This window comes from Bicyclus anynana, chromosome 10 (genome assembly GCF_947172395.1).
Source record: "Bicyclus anynana chromosome 10, ilBicAnyn1.1, whole genome shotgun sequence".
Classification (NCBI taxonomy): domain Eukaryota; kingdom Metazoa; phylum Arthropoda; class Insecta; order Lepidoptera; family Nymphalidae; genus Bicyclus; species Bicyclus anynana.
This window is the reverse complement of record NC_069092.1, coordinates 15,483,276-15,503,034: the sequence shown is the minus strand read 5'-3', so window position 1 is coordinate 15,503,034 and position 19,759 is coordinate 15,483,276. Positions and strand designations below refer to the sequence as shown.

The following is a 19,759-nucleotide window of genomic DNA, read 5'->3' as shown; positions in this document are numbered from 1 at the left end:
TGTATTTGTCTTTGTGGTGTGCAAATAAAGTATATCTATCTATCTATAAGTTATTTTTCCTATAAACTTTAAAAGAGTATTTTATTCATATAATTATTATTTATTCACTAGCGGACGCCCGTGAGTTCGTCCGCGTGGAATTTAGTTTTTCACAAATCCCTCGGGAACCATGGATTTTTTCGGGATAAAAATATGTGTTAATCTATTACTACTATACTATAGAAGAAAATCTATTTACTTTCCAAATTTCAGCCAAATCGCTTCAGTAGTAGCGGCGTTAAAGAGTCGCAGATACCCTGTTATTTTTACAAAATTGCTTTACTATAAGCATCTGTCATCATCCCTATTATACGATCAGCTTCACTCGACCCGATTTTATGTTAACATATTGTAGTATACTCATATGCTACAGCCTAAGTCATAGCTGTAGAAGAATAATATACTATCATCCCCTGATCTTTCTTCTATCCTATTACATAATATTACATATTTTAATAAAAAGGTAACAGACATACATTTACATTTATAATATTCAATATTAATATGAATAACAACACCGCAGACAGAATCAAAAATTAATTATTTTATAATATAAACAATATCATGCAATTTCAATGGTATAGTTTATAGGACACAGAAATGGAGGCTCAGTATTCCGTTAAATGTGTCAGTAGGAACGTGAAATTGCTCTAGCTGTAATACGCTCTTTGCTGAGTAAATACATGCTATTACAGCTGAGTATGAATTCAAATTATGTGTGTTGACGAGTATGTTATATTATATAGTAGCATGTTATGTTATACACAAAATATGACAAACAATTGTTATTTTACTTATATTCACGTTGTAAGTACGGCTGAGTAAGTTAAATTATAATTCATCTGTTTGGAAATTATTTCTATCAAGGAGTTTCCAAATCAAATCTTTATCTTATTTTCTGTTCTATTATAGGACTCAAAGGTCATTACAAAATTAAGAAAACTAATGTCGAACAAAGGTTATGATTCACAACACTTGTCAGGACAACTTAATTAACAAATCAAACTGTAACCAAAATAAGACCCTAGAATGGCAGAGAATGACCTTGAGTGGAGTCACGCACTTGTGAACGATGTATGTAGGGTTAAAGGCGCCTTTTACTGATATCAAACACTCCCCTTTTCCACTCAAGTCACTCTCCCCGCCTATCCTAAGTAACCCATAAAGAATTACACAACAAGAGATATAGACGGCTCGAACGCCACGTGCACACTGAAGCCAACACGAGATCGAGCGACGTCATATTCGTCACAGACTACTATTTCCAACACTAAACGGCGATAACATTTCTGTTCAAAATATAAATGATTTTTTCCATGTTCGATCTCAATTTAAAAATGTTAATGCTTTAGGTACCTAAAGTTTAAATTAGAAGTCCTAAAAAGCTTTAAAAAGCCTTGAAAAGCAGAAAAAAAATCAAAATAAATTCCAGGCGAATGAAGTCGCGGTTACTTACTTTTAAAACCAGTTATATTACGTTCTACGTAAATAACAGGTACGAGTAAGTATATACTGTTATTTACGTAGAACATAATATATCTGGTAGGCATATATTTAGGTGCTCAAAACTTTATTGTTATTCACATAAAAACATTGTTAAACTTAATGTACAAAGTTTCTAATGAGATAACTTTCAAGATGATGTCTGTGTCGAATAAAGCTGGTTTATTGCCGATTTCTAAAAGCATTTATGAAGTTTAAAGTTGCCCATTAGAAAATGTTACTGTAGTGTTGTAATGTCTGGCATACTATATTCTTTGGTTATTACTAAGTGAGGGTGAGTAAATAAATCAGTTAGCATCCGACCGCTGTGTTTCATTGACGTACATTACACTGTCGTCGAGTCGGGATTTTTAATTATTTAGATCACGCGTGCTTAAAGTTCTTAATTAAAATGCCTTACGGTAAAATTGAACCGTTTGATCTTTATTCCGGGAAGTGGTCATTGTATGTTCGTCGAGTGGAACAGTTTATATTTCTTAATGACATTCAAAGTACACACAAAGTAGCCACGTTGATTACGTTAGTGGGTGATCGTACATACAATTTAATGTGTGATTTGTGCGCGCCGACTAAACCGGAGGAAAAGACGTTCGACGAATTGGTGAAAATAGTAAAGAATCATCTGGAACCTCAACGTTCAATTTACGTGGAGCGAGAAATATTTCGACAACAAAAACAAAATGTTGGAGACTCCATACTCGAATTTTTACAAAATTTGAAACATTTGGCGACCGAATGTAATTTTGGACAAAATCTTGAAGAAAACCTGTGTGAGCAGTTTTTAACTGGGTTGCGAAATTCGGAGATTAAAGCCAGATTATTAATGGAGAAGAATTTAACATATAAGAAGGCGGTGGAGCTAGCTCTCGGTTTAGAAGCCGCGGAGAAGCATGTAGACAGAGTCAGCGGCCGCAACAGTATGGGCGGTGCTTATTCTGGAGTCTTCGGCGGTAACGCAGGCTATATTTTTGGGCCAAAAGGGGGAATTCCACAAACGGCAGCGAGTCGGCTGCAAAGATGGGCGGCTAAATTAGCAGCGTATGATTTTGAGATTAATTACGTAAAATCAAAATCCAACGGAAATGCAGATGCGTTGTCGCGCTTACCGCTTGTTAGTGATAACGACCGCGAGCAACACATAGAAGAGAAACATTACTTATTCTACATAGATGAAACGTTACCGGTGAGTTATAAAGACATCGCAATTGAAATAAAGAAGGATAATTTATTGAGCCGAATATATGGATATATAATGTTTGGATGGCCAGAAAAATGTAAAGAAGATGAACGAGCGTTCTACGTGAGGCGCGCAGAACTTTACATTGATCATGGTTGTATTTTGTACAAATATCGATTAGTAATCCCACAAAAATTACAGGAAAGAGTGTTATTTGAAATACACTCAGGACATTTAGGAATAGTAAAAATGAAATCCATTGCTAGAAATTATGTGTATTGGCCGTCTATAGATAAGGATATAGAGTGTATCGGGCAGAAGTGTGAAGCATGTCTCAATGTAAGGGACGCCCCTCCGAAAACCACTCTGCATCCTTGGGAGTTTCCTTCAGGACCTTGGAAGCGACTCCATGCAGATTTCGCTCAAATACAGGGCAAATACTATATTGTTGCAGTCGACGCGCACAGTAAATGGATAGAGGCGGAACAAATACGTAGCATTTCTGCATACCATACTATCAAGTTTTTCCGAAGTTTATTTTCTAAATTTGGATTAATTGAGCAATTGGTAACAGACAACGGACCCCCTTTCCAAAGCGCAGAATTCAGAGAATTTTGCAATAAAAACATGATCCGACATGTCACGTCTTCACCATATAGACCTCAAGGAAATGGAGCTGGGGAGAATGCAATTAAAACGGTGAAGAAGACGATTAAAAAAGCAATTCTAGAAGGTGCAGACATACATGCTAGTTTATGTAGATTTTTGATGCAGTATAGGAATTGCCCACACATAACGACGGGAATAGAACCGGCAGTTGCATTGATAGGGAGACGGCTTCGGAATAGACTAGATGCTATGCGACCGGATACGTCTAATATTGTAGCAGAAGCCCAAAATAAACAAATAGAGAACTCTGGGGGAATCGTTCGAAAGTTCGAGATTGGGGATAAAATATTAACACGTAACTATTCTGCGAAAGACAATAAATGGATTGAAGGAGATATAATAGAAAAAACGGGACCAGTATCATTTAAAATTTTACTAAATAAAGGAAATATTTGTCGCCGACACACAGATCAAATTTTACCACAAAGAAGTAGTCGTTTCTCGTGGGATATGGGAGGTAGATCAGAACCACCTGCAGAAATAAGCATATCGGATCAATACGTTAACACAAAACCCCGAAAAAATAATGAAAAACCAGAAGATAATGGTTCTCCCGAGAGAGAAATGGAAATAGAGGAATCACCCGAAGGCGTCGAGCAATCGCTCCCGATGCAGTCACAACCTCAACCAGCATCGGCACCTACGTCATCGCCAAGATCGCCTAAAGGAGTAGATTTGATTCCAGAAGCATCCGAGGATACGGTAGGAAGGCCGAAGCGGACCTGCCGACTTCGTAAAAAAAAAATCATAAATAAATTGTAGGCATTAAAGGACCTTTCAATTGGGACAGGTTTGAAATTTTAAAAAAAAAAAAAAAATGGTAATGGATATAAAGTTCTGAAAATAATGTAAAAAAAAAAAAAAATCTATTGTACTATTAGACAAGTCAAATGTTTATAAGTAATGTAAGGGCTAATATAGATATTTAGATTTTTTTTTTGTAAGGGAAAGGAAGATACTAATAGTAAAAGTAAAAGTAATTAAAAGTTATCTTCTATTGTAAAAATAATAATAATAATAATAATAATAATGTAAGACTTTTCATAGGAAAGAGATGTGTAGTGTTGTAATGTCTGGCATACTATATTCTTTGGTTATTACTAAGTGAGGGTGAGTAAATAAATCAGTTAGCATCCGACCGCTGTGTTTCATTGACGTACATTACAGTTACCTAGTGAAAACTAAGTAGATACTTATTGAAATTGTATAAGTACCTATCTATATTTATCAAAGACATTTTATACTATAGACACAGTACAGGCTTACAAAATCACAGTAAAAAAAATCGTTCTCTGGCTAATAGAATATACCCAAAATAATTGAAAAAGTAAAGGTGGCCTGCTTTCACATTGCAACTGTGGGGTTGACAGATATAAACAGTTTAGTAATGATAATTATATACCCTAATCAGTTATTTGGTCATTTAATATGTCAAACGAAAGCCCATTTGATGCTTAATTTAACTGTTTTAGTGTTCAGTATTTCCGAACTTAATTTTTTCTGTTAGATCTGTTTTCGAACGACGCACCGGCCGTTTCCCTCTCGCGCCCAAGATGGCGAATTAAAGAAACCGTAAAAAAGTGATCTCTGAGTTTTATTTTAAAAACAGTCTATAATGTGAACCAGCAACCTTTTAACTTGCAATATTAATATTACCTACTCAAGTAAAAGTAAAATCTACATCAATTAGGTTGCCTTTGATCAAGTAAATGGTTCCTAGATTTTGCATGAAAAATGAGTTTAGCTGCAATTTAATTAGACAACCTATTTGCAATGTATCACTGTGATAATTTGCCCATTAGAAAATGTGAACCAGCAACCTTTTAACTTGCAATATTAATATTACCTACTCAAGTAAAAGTAAAATCTACATCAATTACGTCGCCTTTGATCAAGTAAATGATTCCTAGATTTTGCATGAAAAATGAGTTTAGCTGCAATTTAATTAGACAACCTATTTGCAATGTATCACTGTAAACATTATCTATCATTTATTTCATAGCACTATTGAATAACAGATGAGGGTATATAATTCTACCGGGTCTTAGACCAATAGTTAACGTACCCTGTTTGATAGCAAGTGAAATAACAACTTAAATCACATTTTAAAATTCTCTAGAGCTTACTATTATGATACTAGAAATGCACCAGCAGTATTAAGATAACAATAATTCAGACACAAATGGTAGCACGGATTTCATTAAATATGTCAGCAGGAACTTGGATTCACTGGAGAGACGATGTTGTGTATCCAAGCAAAGTAAATACGTGCTAAGTCGGAGACCAATATACACTACGATATTTTGTACTGTATTTTAGTATATACTCTACTATATTATATATACTCTACTGTGTATTTAGTATACTCTACTTAGCATGTCCTAGATTTTCTACCAGTGCTGCCAAATAAATACATCTTACTGGCTTATTTTACTGACAGCTTGAGATATCCTCTGCTTTTAAAGTCTAGTTTCTCTTGCTGATTTTCTTTTCTTTCCTCGATAGAATTTATTTATGGATTGGATTTTAAATGCGCTAGATAACCGCATTATCATCATCGTTATCAACCCATATTCGGCTCACTGCTGAGCTCGATTCTCCTCTCAGAATGAGAGGGGTTAGGCCAATAGTCTACCACGCTGGTCCAATGCGGATTGGCAGACTTCACACACGCAGAGAATTACGAAAATTCTCTACGTGATATTTAATTTCTTAAAATGCACACAACTGAAAAGTTGGAGGTGCAAGCCCCGGACCGGATTCGAATCCTCACCCTGCGGAATCGAAGGCAGAGGTCATATCCACTGGGCTATCACGGCTATATCATCATCATTATCAGACTATTTTAACGGCCTCTTTCCTTACAGGGAAGGGAATATACTGACGACCTCCGTGGCGCAATGGTATGCGCGGTGGATTTACAAGACGGAGGTCCTGGGTTCGATCCCCAGCTGGGCTGGTTGATTATGTTATTCTTATTTGGTCCAGGTCTGGCTGGTGGGAGGCTTTGCCATGGTTAGTTACCACCCTAGCGACAAAGATGTACCGCCAAGCGATTTAGCGTTCCGGTACGATGTTGTGTAGAAACCGAAAGGGGTGTGGATTTCATTCTCCTCCTAACAAGTTAGGCCGCTTCCATTATAGATTGCATCATCACTTCACCATTAGGTGAGATTGCCAATAATCATGCCCAATGGAAAACACTGATGTCTATAGCTTGGTAACTTCGTTCGTAACACTCCCGATAGTCTGCGCGGGCCAGGGGGCGCGTAGCGATGAATGAAAAATCCATGATGCACCTCACTTCTCCGCACGCACGATTTCACACCCGCGCAGTCATTCCCCCCGTCGTCCGCATATCATGGAAATGTCATCAACAAACTTGCCAGACTATAATGGCAATTTGCAATTAAAAATAGTCGGTATTTCACGGAAAATAGCAAAATAAACCAGTTCATTACGATATAATGAACTTCCGCAACTTAACCTACCTTTCAATTATATTAGTATACAAACAAAAATTATATTATGTTATACCTACTCGTATAATGAAACACACCAAATAAGATACTAAATTGGGAGCGTAGCTCATTATACGTGTTAACACAAACGTGAAATTACTGAAGCCATGCAGGAAATGAAGGTTAACATCAAAAACCAACACTTTTGTAACTCGTGGTATTCTTTTACAATTGAACTGTATGTTTTCCTTCTATTCATTTACCTTTAAATGCACACTTACAATTTTTCGAGTAACAGGGTTGAACACTATCAACGTTCCGAGTTACGAAATATAACTCTTTTCGAGAGCCCCTTTGCCTTTTGATTTGGTGGGTTCAAATCCGGTTCGGGGCATGCCTTCCTCCAACATTGTAGTTACACATATGAGCATTTTAATAAAACATGATGAGAAAACCCGCATACCAGAGAATTTTCTTAATGCTCTAGGTGTGTGAAGTCTGCCAATCCGCATTAGGCCAGCGTAGTGAGATAAGTATTGACCTAACCCTCTAATACTGAGAGGAGACTCGTGCTCAGTGAACCGAATATGCGTTGCATGTTGAAACTTTTCGAGTTACGGGGAGTAACTCCATCAACTATTACGGAAGTACCAACAAATTTCTAAGCTACGGTAGGTATGGAAGCGTTGCAATTGTGGAAATAAACTACAAATCATCCTCTGATGTGGCCTAAGCTTTTCAGAAGGCAATTATGGATCGTAATCACACTAATATTATAAAGGTGAAAGTTTGTGTATAAGTGTGTGTTTGTGTGTGTGTGTGTGTGCGTGTGTGTCTGTGAGTGTGTATGTTTGTTTGTCCTTTACGCTGCGTCTACTGAAGTGATTTGGCTGAAATTAGGAATAGAATTGGATTTGACACTGGATTAACACATAGGATACTTTTCCATGGTTCTTGCTGGATTTATGAAAAACTGAATTCCACGCGGACGAAGTCGCGGGCGTCACTAGTGATGAATAAATAAGCAGTTCAATCATTGCAGTAATTAAAACCTAAAGCTTTGAGTAACCGGTGGTAGATTTGATAGTCATACATTATCTTTTAAAAGTGTTTGATAACTAAGCCTATTTCATATAAATGTATTTGAATTAGAATTAATACAATGTGGGAAAAGCTAGTCATTATATAAACATAGGGCATCCATTAATTAATTTTATTGCATTTTAACCAACCGCAATGGGTATTTCCATCGCACTGCGTTAAGTTTTATACTGGACGTGATAATTGGATTTTCTAATTGCATTCCATTGTAGAGATTTCCATTAAAACCGCTAAACGATAACGCTTTGTGAAAATTTAATAAGTTTTTTTTTTAATTTTGTATGTGCTATAGACTATGACGTCACTTGATGGTATCCGCCTTTACAGATTTCCCAACTTTAATGATACTTGCTTTTATGTTTTACTAGCGGACACCCCGCGCAATTCCCAGCCCCTTAGGATTATGAGAATAAAATATGTTACTCGATGGTAATGCAGCTTTCCATTGGTGAAAAAAATATAAAATCAGTTTAGTGGCTTAGGCGTGGAAGCGTAAAGTAAACCCGAATTCACATAGAAAATACTGAGATAAAATATTACTTAGTTCAGATGTTAATCGTTGACAATGTGGCTTCTTACCATTGATAAAAAAAATATTTTAACAAAACAAAACACACCTACATTTTACACACACACACACACACAGTTGCATTTATATAATTAGGTATAATATCCAATCATAATAAAATACATAATAATAATAATAATCCATAAAAACTACTACCTACTAATTACTACAGAAATCAGTAGGTAAATCTAAATAAATTAATCCCTATTTCCCTTGATTACTTACTATACATTAATAACATAAAATTGAAAATCTTGAAAAAACCCTCGATTGTCATGATATTATTAATTATACTCTCGAACAAGTCGTCAATATTCTATTTCAGTGCGCTTTCATTTGTGACCCCACTTGAGTATATTTGCAGACATTCGAATATTCTTCCCCACTTTCAACCCCCACAACTTTTAAAAGGCTCAACTGATTTTCATCAAATATGTCTAACACTCGCCCGTAAGTCACCTTTGATACAAAAAAAAACTAAATTTAAATCGCTCTATCTGTTCGGGAGATATGATGCCACAGACAGATAGACAGACAGACAGACAGACACGTCAATCTTATAACACCCCTCTTTTTGCGTCGGGGGATAAAAATGGCATTCATATTTTTTATAATCTAAGTATTATCTAACATCACAATAATCGCGCCAATCTGCATTGAAATTTCGAGTTGCCTGAACTTCTAACCCTATTGCGGGCATTAAAATACCCTGAAGATGACGTATGGATAAGTTAAACAAAAGCTTGTAACAAGAAGATGCAAATTCCAACGCCATTCTTCCAACGTCAAAGTGTACTTACGTAATAACAAAATACATAATGCGAGTGTGTGTCAGCAAGTTTTTAGGTCAAATGATATACAGTGTGCGCGCAGTATGTACAAAATAATGACTTATTGTAGTCATAGTATCAGTTCTGCACAAAAGCGTCGAGCCCCGGTACTCAGACACATTGTTCAACGTATACGAGTTAAGGCTCGTTTAGATGGAGCGAGTAACTCGTTTCGAAAATACGATTATCGAAAATATGAAAAACTTTTCTTCTTCATTTGACTCTCATAGGAATATTGCGGTTAACAGAGCTTCAAGCAATAATCGTATTACGAGTTGTTGTGTTACTACCATGAGTGCAGTGCGTGAGGATGAATTATATCTGTTTTTCTAAATACTCATTTAAATTAAAAAAACTACGAGTCAGATATATGATTATAAAAGTGTATAGAAAACTCTTTTTGTTAAAACATTGACATCTCACTAATTATTATCAACAATGATAATTGCCTCCCATAGGAAAAATTTTGTCCATATTATTTAATTATTTCGAATTAATAATCTTTTATTATCATTCTCCCACTAAATTGTAAGAATATCATTAAAGATCGTGCTTATACAAGCGTTGGTAAAAATGTAGTTCTTACCGATAAGTAAAAAAATATTTAATAATGCTATAGATAGTCTTGCTCGTGATAGTGGTGTACGATTTCTCGCAGCAAAACGTGCAAGTAACTCTTTCCGTCTAAATGGGCCTTTATTATGAAATATTATAAGCATGTAAAATTGCAGCTAAGATCATTTAATAAACTACTCCATTCACAACGAAGTCAATCTGTTTTCTTTATCAATACTTAATATTATAAATAAGTAAAGCTTGTGGTGATGTACGGGGTAATCTTTGAGTCTACAGATGTAGACTCTACAAGGATCTCAACATCTCCTGAGGATCCTCCGGTTTCGGGGTGAAACGTAGGCACCTGTCTGTATATCTTACCACTAAAGCTAAACTGTCTTTTTTTTATTTTTTTTTTATTCTTTTCAAGTTAACCCTGGACTACAATCTCACCTGATGGTAAGTGATGATGCAGTCTAAGATGGAAGCCACACCCCTTTCGGTTTCTACACGGCATCGTACCGGAACGCTAAATCGCTTGGCGGTACGTCTTTGCCGGTAGGGTGGTAATTAGCCACGACCGAAGCCTCCCACCAGCGAAAAAATAGAATAATTCCTACCAAAAATAGAATAACTCCTGCCAAGTAAGATATGATATCGCAAAAATAAGTTCAAGTCGTCTTTGAACAAAGATAAATAATACAAGGAGCTCTTTGAATTAATACGTACGTATCCGTTATACATTAATGTTATTAATAATCAAAAGAAATGTTTTATAAGAAAATTTCATTGATAAATGTGGGTAGATGTCTTTTGAAGGAAATCTGTTATCGTAAGAACTTCTGCTCTATATTTTGCTCGCGTACAATTTAGGTCATCAATACCTTGAATTCTAATAATATTGGTTGAATTCTTCGGAGTCAAAAATGGAGTCAATGACTTATTTTTTTTTTAATTGTCGCTATTACAATTAATAATTTGTAAAAAAATGTTCTTCTACTTTGCCACGCATAATACAAATCCATGTCGACTATAAAAAAGCATAAAACTATCTATCTAATAGTAAAATCAGTACTAAAGCTTTCTGGTACTGCTCTCATGGTAGAAACCGGAATGAGTGTAGATTTTCATCCTACTCCTAAAATGTTAGCCCGCTTCCATCTTAGATTGCATCATCACTTACTATCAGATGAGATTGTGAGTCTAACAACATAGACATTTTGTATTTGGTTGAACAAACTACCACCACTTGAGCGGAACTGCTGGACCGATTTAAACCATTTTTCACCGATAGAAAATTGATGATCTACCACGGTTTCACCTGCTTAGTTACCATTCCCGTGGTATTACGTATGGACTAAATATAGTGAAAAAAAATCGGCCCAGTACATTCGGAGCCTTACAAACTATCAAAAAAATCGAATCTCGTCTACATAGAAAATTTGTTTAGACAAAGAGTAATAATTTCTTATATACAAATGAGAGAAATATGAAATGGAAATATGTCTTCGTACCGAAAACCGATTTTTCCATCTCTAGAATAACATCGCTAAAAATACAAACGTATCAATTCGTTAAACGACCCGTTTTTCTGGATAACCGCTATGAAAAGAAAAAAAATGCTAAATACACGAAAAAGTATATCACTTATAATCACACAAACGTAAGCAAAGAGAGATAAAAACGCGATGAAAAGAAGACCCATATTTCGGAAAGGTGTGAATTTTCTCTTTTGTTGGAAAATAATCGCTGACACGCCTTTTAAACGCTTTTGGTAATAATACATTTATTCCCTCCCCCTCTCTCTTTCCAAATGTAAAAATGGAGAGAGAGACTCTCTATTTTCACATTCGGAACAGAATAGGTACTGTAATCTGATTGAATTGACTTTCGCTTATTATTTGGGATCATAATGGAGTAGCTTGCAAAGCTTCACAGTCAAGCGACTTGTATTTAAATATTTTTTCTTTGTCAAAGACTCCCATGATATACGGGCGACGGGGGGGTGGGGGAGGACTGCGCGGGTGTGTGTTTATTCCTTTAGTGACATCAAGTAACAATCGTGACGTCACAAAATAGACGACAGTATTAAATATGATAATATTAAATACTAGCGGACGCCCGCGACTTCGTCTGCGTGAAACCCTACTACTACGCCTACTCCTACCCTTCCTTACCCCTACCCTGCCCCTACCATACCCCTACCTTACCCCTATCCTACTACCCCTATGGTAGGGATCATGCGACGGCGATGGAAGCTTAAAAAATTGAGTAACTTCTCCCGTTTTCATAACATTTCCCTTCACTGCTCTGCTTCTATTGATCGTAGCGTGATGAAAAGTATACTATAACCTGCCCAGGAGTATGAAGCATAATTGTACCAAGTTTTGTTAAAAACCGTCAAGTAGTTTTTGTTTCTATAAAGAACATACAGACAGACAGACAGACAGACAGACAAAAATTTTACTGATTGCGTTTTTGGCATCAGTATCGACACACCACCCCCTGATAGTTATTTTGGAAATATATTTCATGTACAGAATTGACCTCTCTACAGATTTATTATAAGTATAGATGTACCTACTCAAATAAAGTTTTCTATGAAATCCTTAACTTGTATTAAATGATATCGATATATTACAGACCCTTATTCCATGTACTACACAAAATTAATATTGTTTACATTAAATTTGATACGAGTCAACTACCCTATTACTAAGAATGTGGTACTTGTAATTCATTGCTGTAATAGCTGGCAATGGGCAGGCTACATAGTTCGAAGAGCCAATGGACGTTGGGGTCCCAAGGTGTTGGAATGGCGACCCCGCACCGGAAAACGCAGTGTTGGTCGACCCCCCACTAGGTGGACAGAGGACATTAAGCGGATTGCAGGAAACCGCTGGATGCTGGCGGCTCGAGATCGTTATGCTTGGAGGTCCATGCAAGAGGCCTATGTCCAGCAGTGGGCGTCCATCGGCTGAAATGATGATGATGATGAATAGCTGAGATATATGCTTATGGGGATATGTAGCTTAGAAACACCACGCTGCTTACATGCGGGTAGGCGGGATTGGCAAGATTGGATTATAATGCAGATAAGTATAGCTTGCCAACTTCGTTTGTAATACTCCCGATGGTCCGAACGGGCCGGGGGGCATGTAGCGACCAATGAAAAACCCACGACTGATGCACCTCACTTCCCCGCACGCACGATTTCACCCCGCCATCTTTCCCCCCGTCACCCATTATCACGAGAGTGTCATCAATGAACTTGCCAGACTATAGGTTAGGTCCTTAGAGACCTTACGCACTAGGTGACCGCAACCACGACCAGAACCTAGTGCGTAAAGTGCCTTATTGTACTCTTCATCGTTTGCGGCATAAAACTTGACGACGGCGTGAACTGTAAACATGGTTATTCAGTTGCAGTGTGCCGAAATCCATCGTATTCATCGTACCAACCTCTATGACGAGCGTAGTTTAATTAATAGACACAACCTCCCACTAGTTACCGCAACGCAATCCCTGGTAGCATTACGTTTTACAATCGGACGTGACAATCGAGACTTCTAATTGCACCCCATTGTAGAGATTTCCATTAGTCGCCGCCGAATGATAATGAAGTTAATTACTTTTTAATTTACCCATCCGACCTTTCTGAATATGTGTTTGCAGTAGAGTCATAATAGGTGATCTTTGAAGCTCATGGCATCCCATGGTATTTGAATGATGATTACCACCGGATAGCGCAGTATTGACCGGCTTCGCACTAAGTGGAGTGGATCAAGCGGGAATAGAATTGAATATGGGTTAGTAAATTACCAATCATATTCTGCCATGTGGGCGGGTAAATGACAAAAGTCATCATTCATCATCATTATCAACACATATTCAGCTCACTGCTGAGCTGGAGTCTCCTCTCAGAATGAGAGAGGTTAGGCCAATAGTCCCACCACGCTGGCCTAACGCGGATTGGCAGATTTCACACACGCAGAGAAATAAAAAAATTCTCTGGTACGCAGGTTTCACGATGTTTTTCTTTCACCGTTTGAGACACGTAATATTTAATTTCTGAACTGAAATGTCGGAGGTCCTGGACCGGATTCGAACCCCAACTTCCGGAATCGGGGCCAGAGGTCATATCCACTGGGCTATGACGGCACATGATAAAAGTAAAAGTGCATAATATTAATGAAAAATTGTTATTTCTAAAAATTCAATTTCGTGGTGGTAAAATAAAATCAGGGAGCAAAGTTTTAATAAAATTTGCTTCCGTTTCTTCTGAAATTCCAGGATGAACATAAAGCGGGGGATAGCTTCGAAAAATAAAGTATGGAGGGTGAATTTTGAAATCGCCTTAGTTGTTCCACTATTTCATATAAACGCCAAAGGCATGCACGGAATAAGTCCTGTTTATACTACACGACTACGATACGACAAATACCTAAAGAATTTCAACAAGATTTTGCCAAAAAAGTAATGTTGAAACTACTGTTAGAGAATTTATAATACACAAGTGCGTGCACACTAAACAGGTGTAATATCCATTTCCTTACTTTTATAATTCGGTTAAAATGCCAATACTTTTAAATATACATATATAACAAAACTGTAGAGAGGTCAATTCTGTACATGAAATATATTTCCCAAATAACTATCAGGGGGTGATTAGTGATCGATACTGATGCCAAAAATGCAATAAAATTTTTGTATCTCTGTCAGTCTATCTGTATGTTCGTTATAGAAACAAAAATTACTCGACGGAAAATTGGCACAATTATTCCTTATACTCCTGGGCAGGTTATAGTATACTTTTAATCACGCTACGATCAATAGGAGCAGGGCAGTGAAGGGAAATGTTGGGAAAACGGGAGAAGTTAGGTACTCTATTTTTACAGCGATACTACTGTAAGGGCTGGACTGTTAGATTAAAGAGGTCTAAAAGCGGATGAAGTCCCGGGCTTCCACTAGTTTATATATTTATCTTTAGCTTTTTGCTTGGTTGAAATAATGTTATGAAAACATACATACAGCCAAGAATAGAACCTTCTTATTTTTGAAAGTTTTATTTTAAACAAACAGGCGATGGCTATAATTTATACCTATTTGAATAGAAGTATACAGAAATCATTTGTTAAAAAACGTCGCGTTTAAAATACAACGATGCCGGATTTAATTATTTGATAAGTGGGTAGGTGTGGTTAAGTACCATAGTTGACATAAATATCCATAGTAAGCCTGAAAGTAATAAACAACACGACTGTAAGTGAATTCATATTATGATCTTGGAATAACTTAATAAAATAAATCAGTTGTTTAACATGAAGTTCAGTCTAATTACATAAGGACCTGCCTCGCTACACGTTACTTTACTGTAAAAATATATGATCAACGATTTAATGCGATTATAAAAAGAGTCTCTATAGAATCAATTTTTCATTGTTGTTATCGTATTTATTCGTCAGAGAGCTTCATAAAAATACCTTTTTGTTTTGTTGAATGGTGTACAACGGTCAACAACTTCTAGATTACTATGAGCTAATCTAAACTCGTTTTCAATAAAAAATATCAGACAATTTTGTTCATGAATTTGGATGCGATACTGGTACTTACGTAATCAGTCTGAGTCGTGAAGTATAAAAGTCTCAATACGAGACTCGCGAATTTGCTTTACATTTTCCTTTAATATACGCCCCTTTCCGGTATGGCACGATAATATACAATGCCTCTTATAAGCTGACAGCCTCCTAAACTTGCAGTGCTAGATACTTATGCAACTTAGATCTGACACTTATGCAACGAAGAGCTGGACCCATTCAGTATACTAAGTCACCATTTTAAATTGCATTTTGAGAGAAAAGGGAATGCCCATCCGGCCCAGGCCTACCCTAACCACCCGGAAATTTACTTATATCTAAATAAATTTTATTAATTCTACTTTAATAATGAAATTATTAATTTTTCAAAAAAAGTTTGCTACGTCGTTTTACGACATTTTTAGTTCATTACACTAATAATATAACACTATCACACTAATATTGTAAAGGCGAAAGTTTGTGTGTTAGTGTGAAAATGTGTTTGTTCCACTTTTACGCTGCGGCTACTGAAGCGATTTGGCTGAAATTTGGAATTGAAATAGATTTTACTCTGGATTAAAACATAGGCTATTTTTCATCCCAGAAAAATCCATGGTTCTCGCGGGATTTGTGTGAATATCACGCGGACGAAGTCGCGGGCGTCCGCTAGTCTTTAATATGTCCACAACAGGGCTAAGCTAACATCGTTGTTACAGTCTGAGTTTTACGATATTTTTTTTTATTTTCTAGTTTGTTAAGCTTGTTGGTACCAAAAAGATAATATTGCCTAAAATTTTACTACACCGGCGAACATTTTGTACTAGAAGAGTGATGGAAAAAACGTATTTTTCTTCAAGAAACATACTTTTATTAACCAGATTAATTTATACATCGTATTATCATCTCCGTATGTATACTTTTATACCTGGGTTCCCTGGGCCGACGTTGTATGGGCCGCTGGGTTCTCCTTTGACATTCTGATTCAAACAATGTCTTGAATCTATCCAACTGACTACTCTCACCTGTGACTAAGTCGTAGGTATGTCGAGCTGTTAGCTTATGTTGTTTTGGATCACGATGCCCTGGGTTCGAATTTTGAGTAGGGAAGAGATACTGAGTTTTTCATTATCCTAAGTTTTCAGTTATAATTAACTAGAGGACGCCCGCGACTTCATCCACCCTTAGACCTCCTTAATCCGGCCATCTCGTAAAGTGCGTTATAAGTGGAGTCAACTACATCCCTGCCAGATTCCAACTTTGTACGTCAAGCGATTTTCGAGATATCGTGATGAATGACCTTGCGCATTTATATGTATACTAGTAGACGCCGCGCGGTTTCATTCGCGTGGTTCCCGTTCCCGTATGAATACGTGGATAAAATATAGCATATAACCTTCCTCGATATCCTATCTAACCAGTATTAGTTCAAATCGCACCAATAGTTCCTGAGATTAGCGCGTTCAAACAATCACACAAGCTTTATAATATTAGTATAGATTAAGATTCTCAGGATTTGGCATGATGGTGGTGTTACACCCGCGCCTCAGAGAGTACGTGAAGCCACCAGTTAACGTCATTATCATTAAAATAAGATACAGTCGTTAATGAATTTAGCATTATAACGCATTGGAACAGTCTGGTGGGTGCAAACTCCATATCCTCTCTCCTATAAGAACAGAGGCCTGGCCCAATAGTGGGCCGTTAAAATAAACTGATAGTTATGATGATGAATAAAACCACAGGATCACACTGATCACAGAGCCTGGGTTTGGGATATGAAGTACTGAAGTTTTCTTTGGTTTGAAAACTTTTTTCTTATTCTTTACAAGTTAGCCCTTGACTACAATATCACCTGATGGTAAGTGATTATGCAATCTAAGATGGAAGCGAATGCAAATCCACACTCCTTTCGTCTTCTCCACGACATCGTAACGTAGGGTGGCAACTGGCCACGACGGAAGCCTCCCACCAGCATTTTTTTTTATGAGGTTTTTTAGCCCGGAGTTAGGAGGTCGATGGTTTTACTTATCCGTGCCTCGAAGAGAATGTTAAGCCGCCGCTCCCATTCACTAACAATAACATCTAATTTAAAGTGTCAACGTTGGAGCGTGGTGGGCCTAAACTCCAAATTGCCTCTAATAGGAAGAAAGGCCTGAGAAACCTAGGTCTAAGAATAGGAATCTCCGAATTAGGTACCTCTTCTAGAAGAAGGGAGACCTTCCATTGCAGCCATTCAAATAGGTTGATAATTATGATTAGAATTGTACAAAGAAAAGAGTTAATAATTGTAATTTATCTAGGAAATTTCATTTATTCTCTGGAAAATGAGAAATATTTTTTGCACCTAATAATAATTTTAGCCTTCAGAGCCAGTTAAATTATAATTAACATTGATAATTAGTAAATATTTCATTAATTCAGAAATTCGGATGCTAATAATTATTAATTAGGGTTAGGGATATTATACTGAAGGAAATTCAATCAACAAAATTGCATCATCACTTACCATCAGGTAAGATTATAGTCAAGAGCAAACTTGCAACGAATAAAAAAAGTATTAGTTTATATATTTTTATAAAATGTATGAAAAATATATTTTTTCATGTAAAAATATACAGGTTGCTCGGGAGTTTTTCATTGCTCTAGGGTTCCTTGGAGAAAATTAATTAAAAATCTCTAAGGATGTCATGTGTTCTAAAATGTTCGAAGTAAAATGTTGTACAATTTTCGGAGTAAAAAATATTTATTTTGTAAATAGATCTTAAATTGTGTCTATTATATCGCATCCTTATATTATGACCTAGCCAAACTTATTCATTGATAAATATCACGAAGTAGCTTACTAGTGAAGTGCGGAGTGCCAGTTGCAATATTATCTCTTCGATAGCGACAGTAACCACTACGATTACGTATTTTAAAATGCAAGGATAGTTAAGGCGTGTGTTACATGGATAGTTGGAATTATTTGAACTTATTTGAAATTTTTTAGTAAAAAAAAATATGCTGTACGACTCCTATAAGTGGAGTTGTCAACACCTTGAAGTTATGGGTACTCCCGTCCTGTATAAGTAATACCTATTCTACTAAAAAGTTATATGTATCTAAAATTTAACGTATACATTATTAAATTCAGCACACACATTAATTATAATTTTCTGTTCACCCTACTTTATTGTCAAAACGGTAATTATGATTAGAGAATAATCCGAATACCGAAATATCAGGCAAACACTGAAACTGAAACTTTATAAACGTTATCAAAAATTATTTCCGCTCAATACATAATAAATATTTCCATTAAATACAAAATATAATATAACTAAAACCGAAAATACTTCATTTTATATTCAAAAAACGTACAACGAAATTGCTGTCACGTTTTTTCTCGCCCACTTACCTTCGAAGACGATGAAAAATACAGATGAAAACGTTAAAATCCCACTCAAAATCATCTTGAAAACATACACAACACAACACTAATTAACAGTTTTTTAATAAAATTAATTTATATTGAAAATATAATATATAATCTCAATTTTGAAACATCGTAATCTCGCGCGTCAAAAGTTCGTATTTCATTCACACGTCCTTTCTCAACGATAGACGAAACAGCACTGAAGCGAAAGCTTCAGAGTTCAGAGGCTTCAATACGCTGAAGGATCACAGTATAGCGTCAGATTTAACAGCATTCCGGCTACAATAGCAATAACAGTTAGGATACTGCCTAATTCCAATACTGGTAATGGTAATTTTTATTGGCTGTGGCATTTGTAACATTCGGAACGGTCGGTTTCGAAGCGTTCAAATGACCTTTTACTCTGCCTTTATCACTGATTGTGTAACATTCAAATGTTTCACGGGAAATAGATGCTGTAATGGTTTGTATTTTATTGTACGTACGAGGTCCATGTATATACTAGAACACTATTTACGTTTTGACTTTTTAATTTGAACTAAATATAATTGAAATTACAGTCTTTTTAGTATAATGCAGCTTTACTTAAATTAAAACGTTTTTCTCACTCAGTATAAAATTATGTTTCTTCAGGCCAATCTCAGAGAGTCCTAAACTGATTTTCATACAGTTTTTATCAATAAAAAGGTTTGTTATATGGACAGGGAAATTTATTATTTTATGAAACGTGTAAAGCCATAGGCTAGTAGATTCAAAAAAGGGGGCTTATAAAAACATTTGATTTTAAGGATGTTGATGAGGATATGTACCTCCAACTTCTCAGTTATGTTCATTTTAAGACATCTCAAACGGTGAGAATATTCTT

At 36.2% G+C, this 19,759-nt stretch overlaps 1 protein-coding gene across 1 annotated transcript in view; it reads right to left on the bottom strand.

Moving 5' to 3' along the window:
- LOC112047591 (uncharacterized) overlaps positions 1 to 19,164 on the bottom strand; it is a 119,199-nt gene extending 100,035 nt beyond the window's left edge. The window contains exon 1 of the mRNA XM_024084739.2: positions 18,877 to 19,164. Coding sequence (XP_023940507.2) covers positions 18,877 to 18,931 — 55 coding nt within the window. The 5' untranslated portion in view covers positions 18,932 to 19,164. The remainder of the gene's footprint in view (positions 1 to 18,876) is intronic.
- Between the last annotated feature and the right edge of the window lie 595 nt (positions 19,165 to 19,759).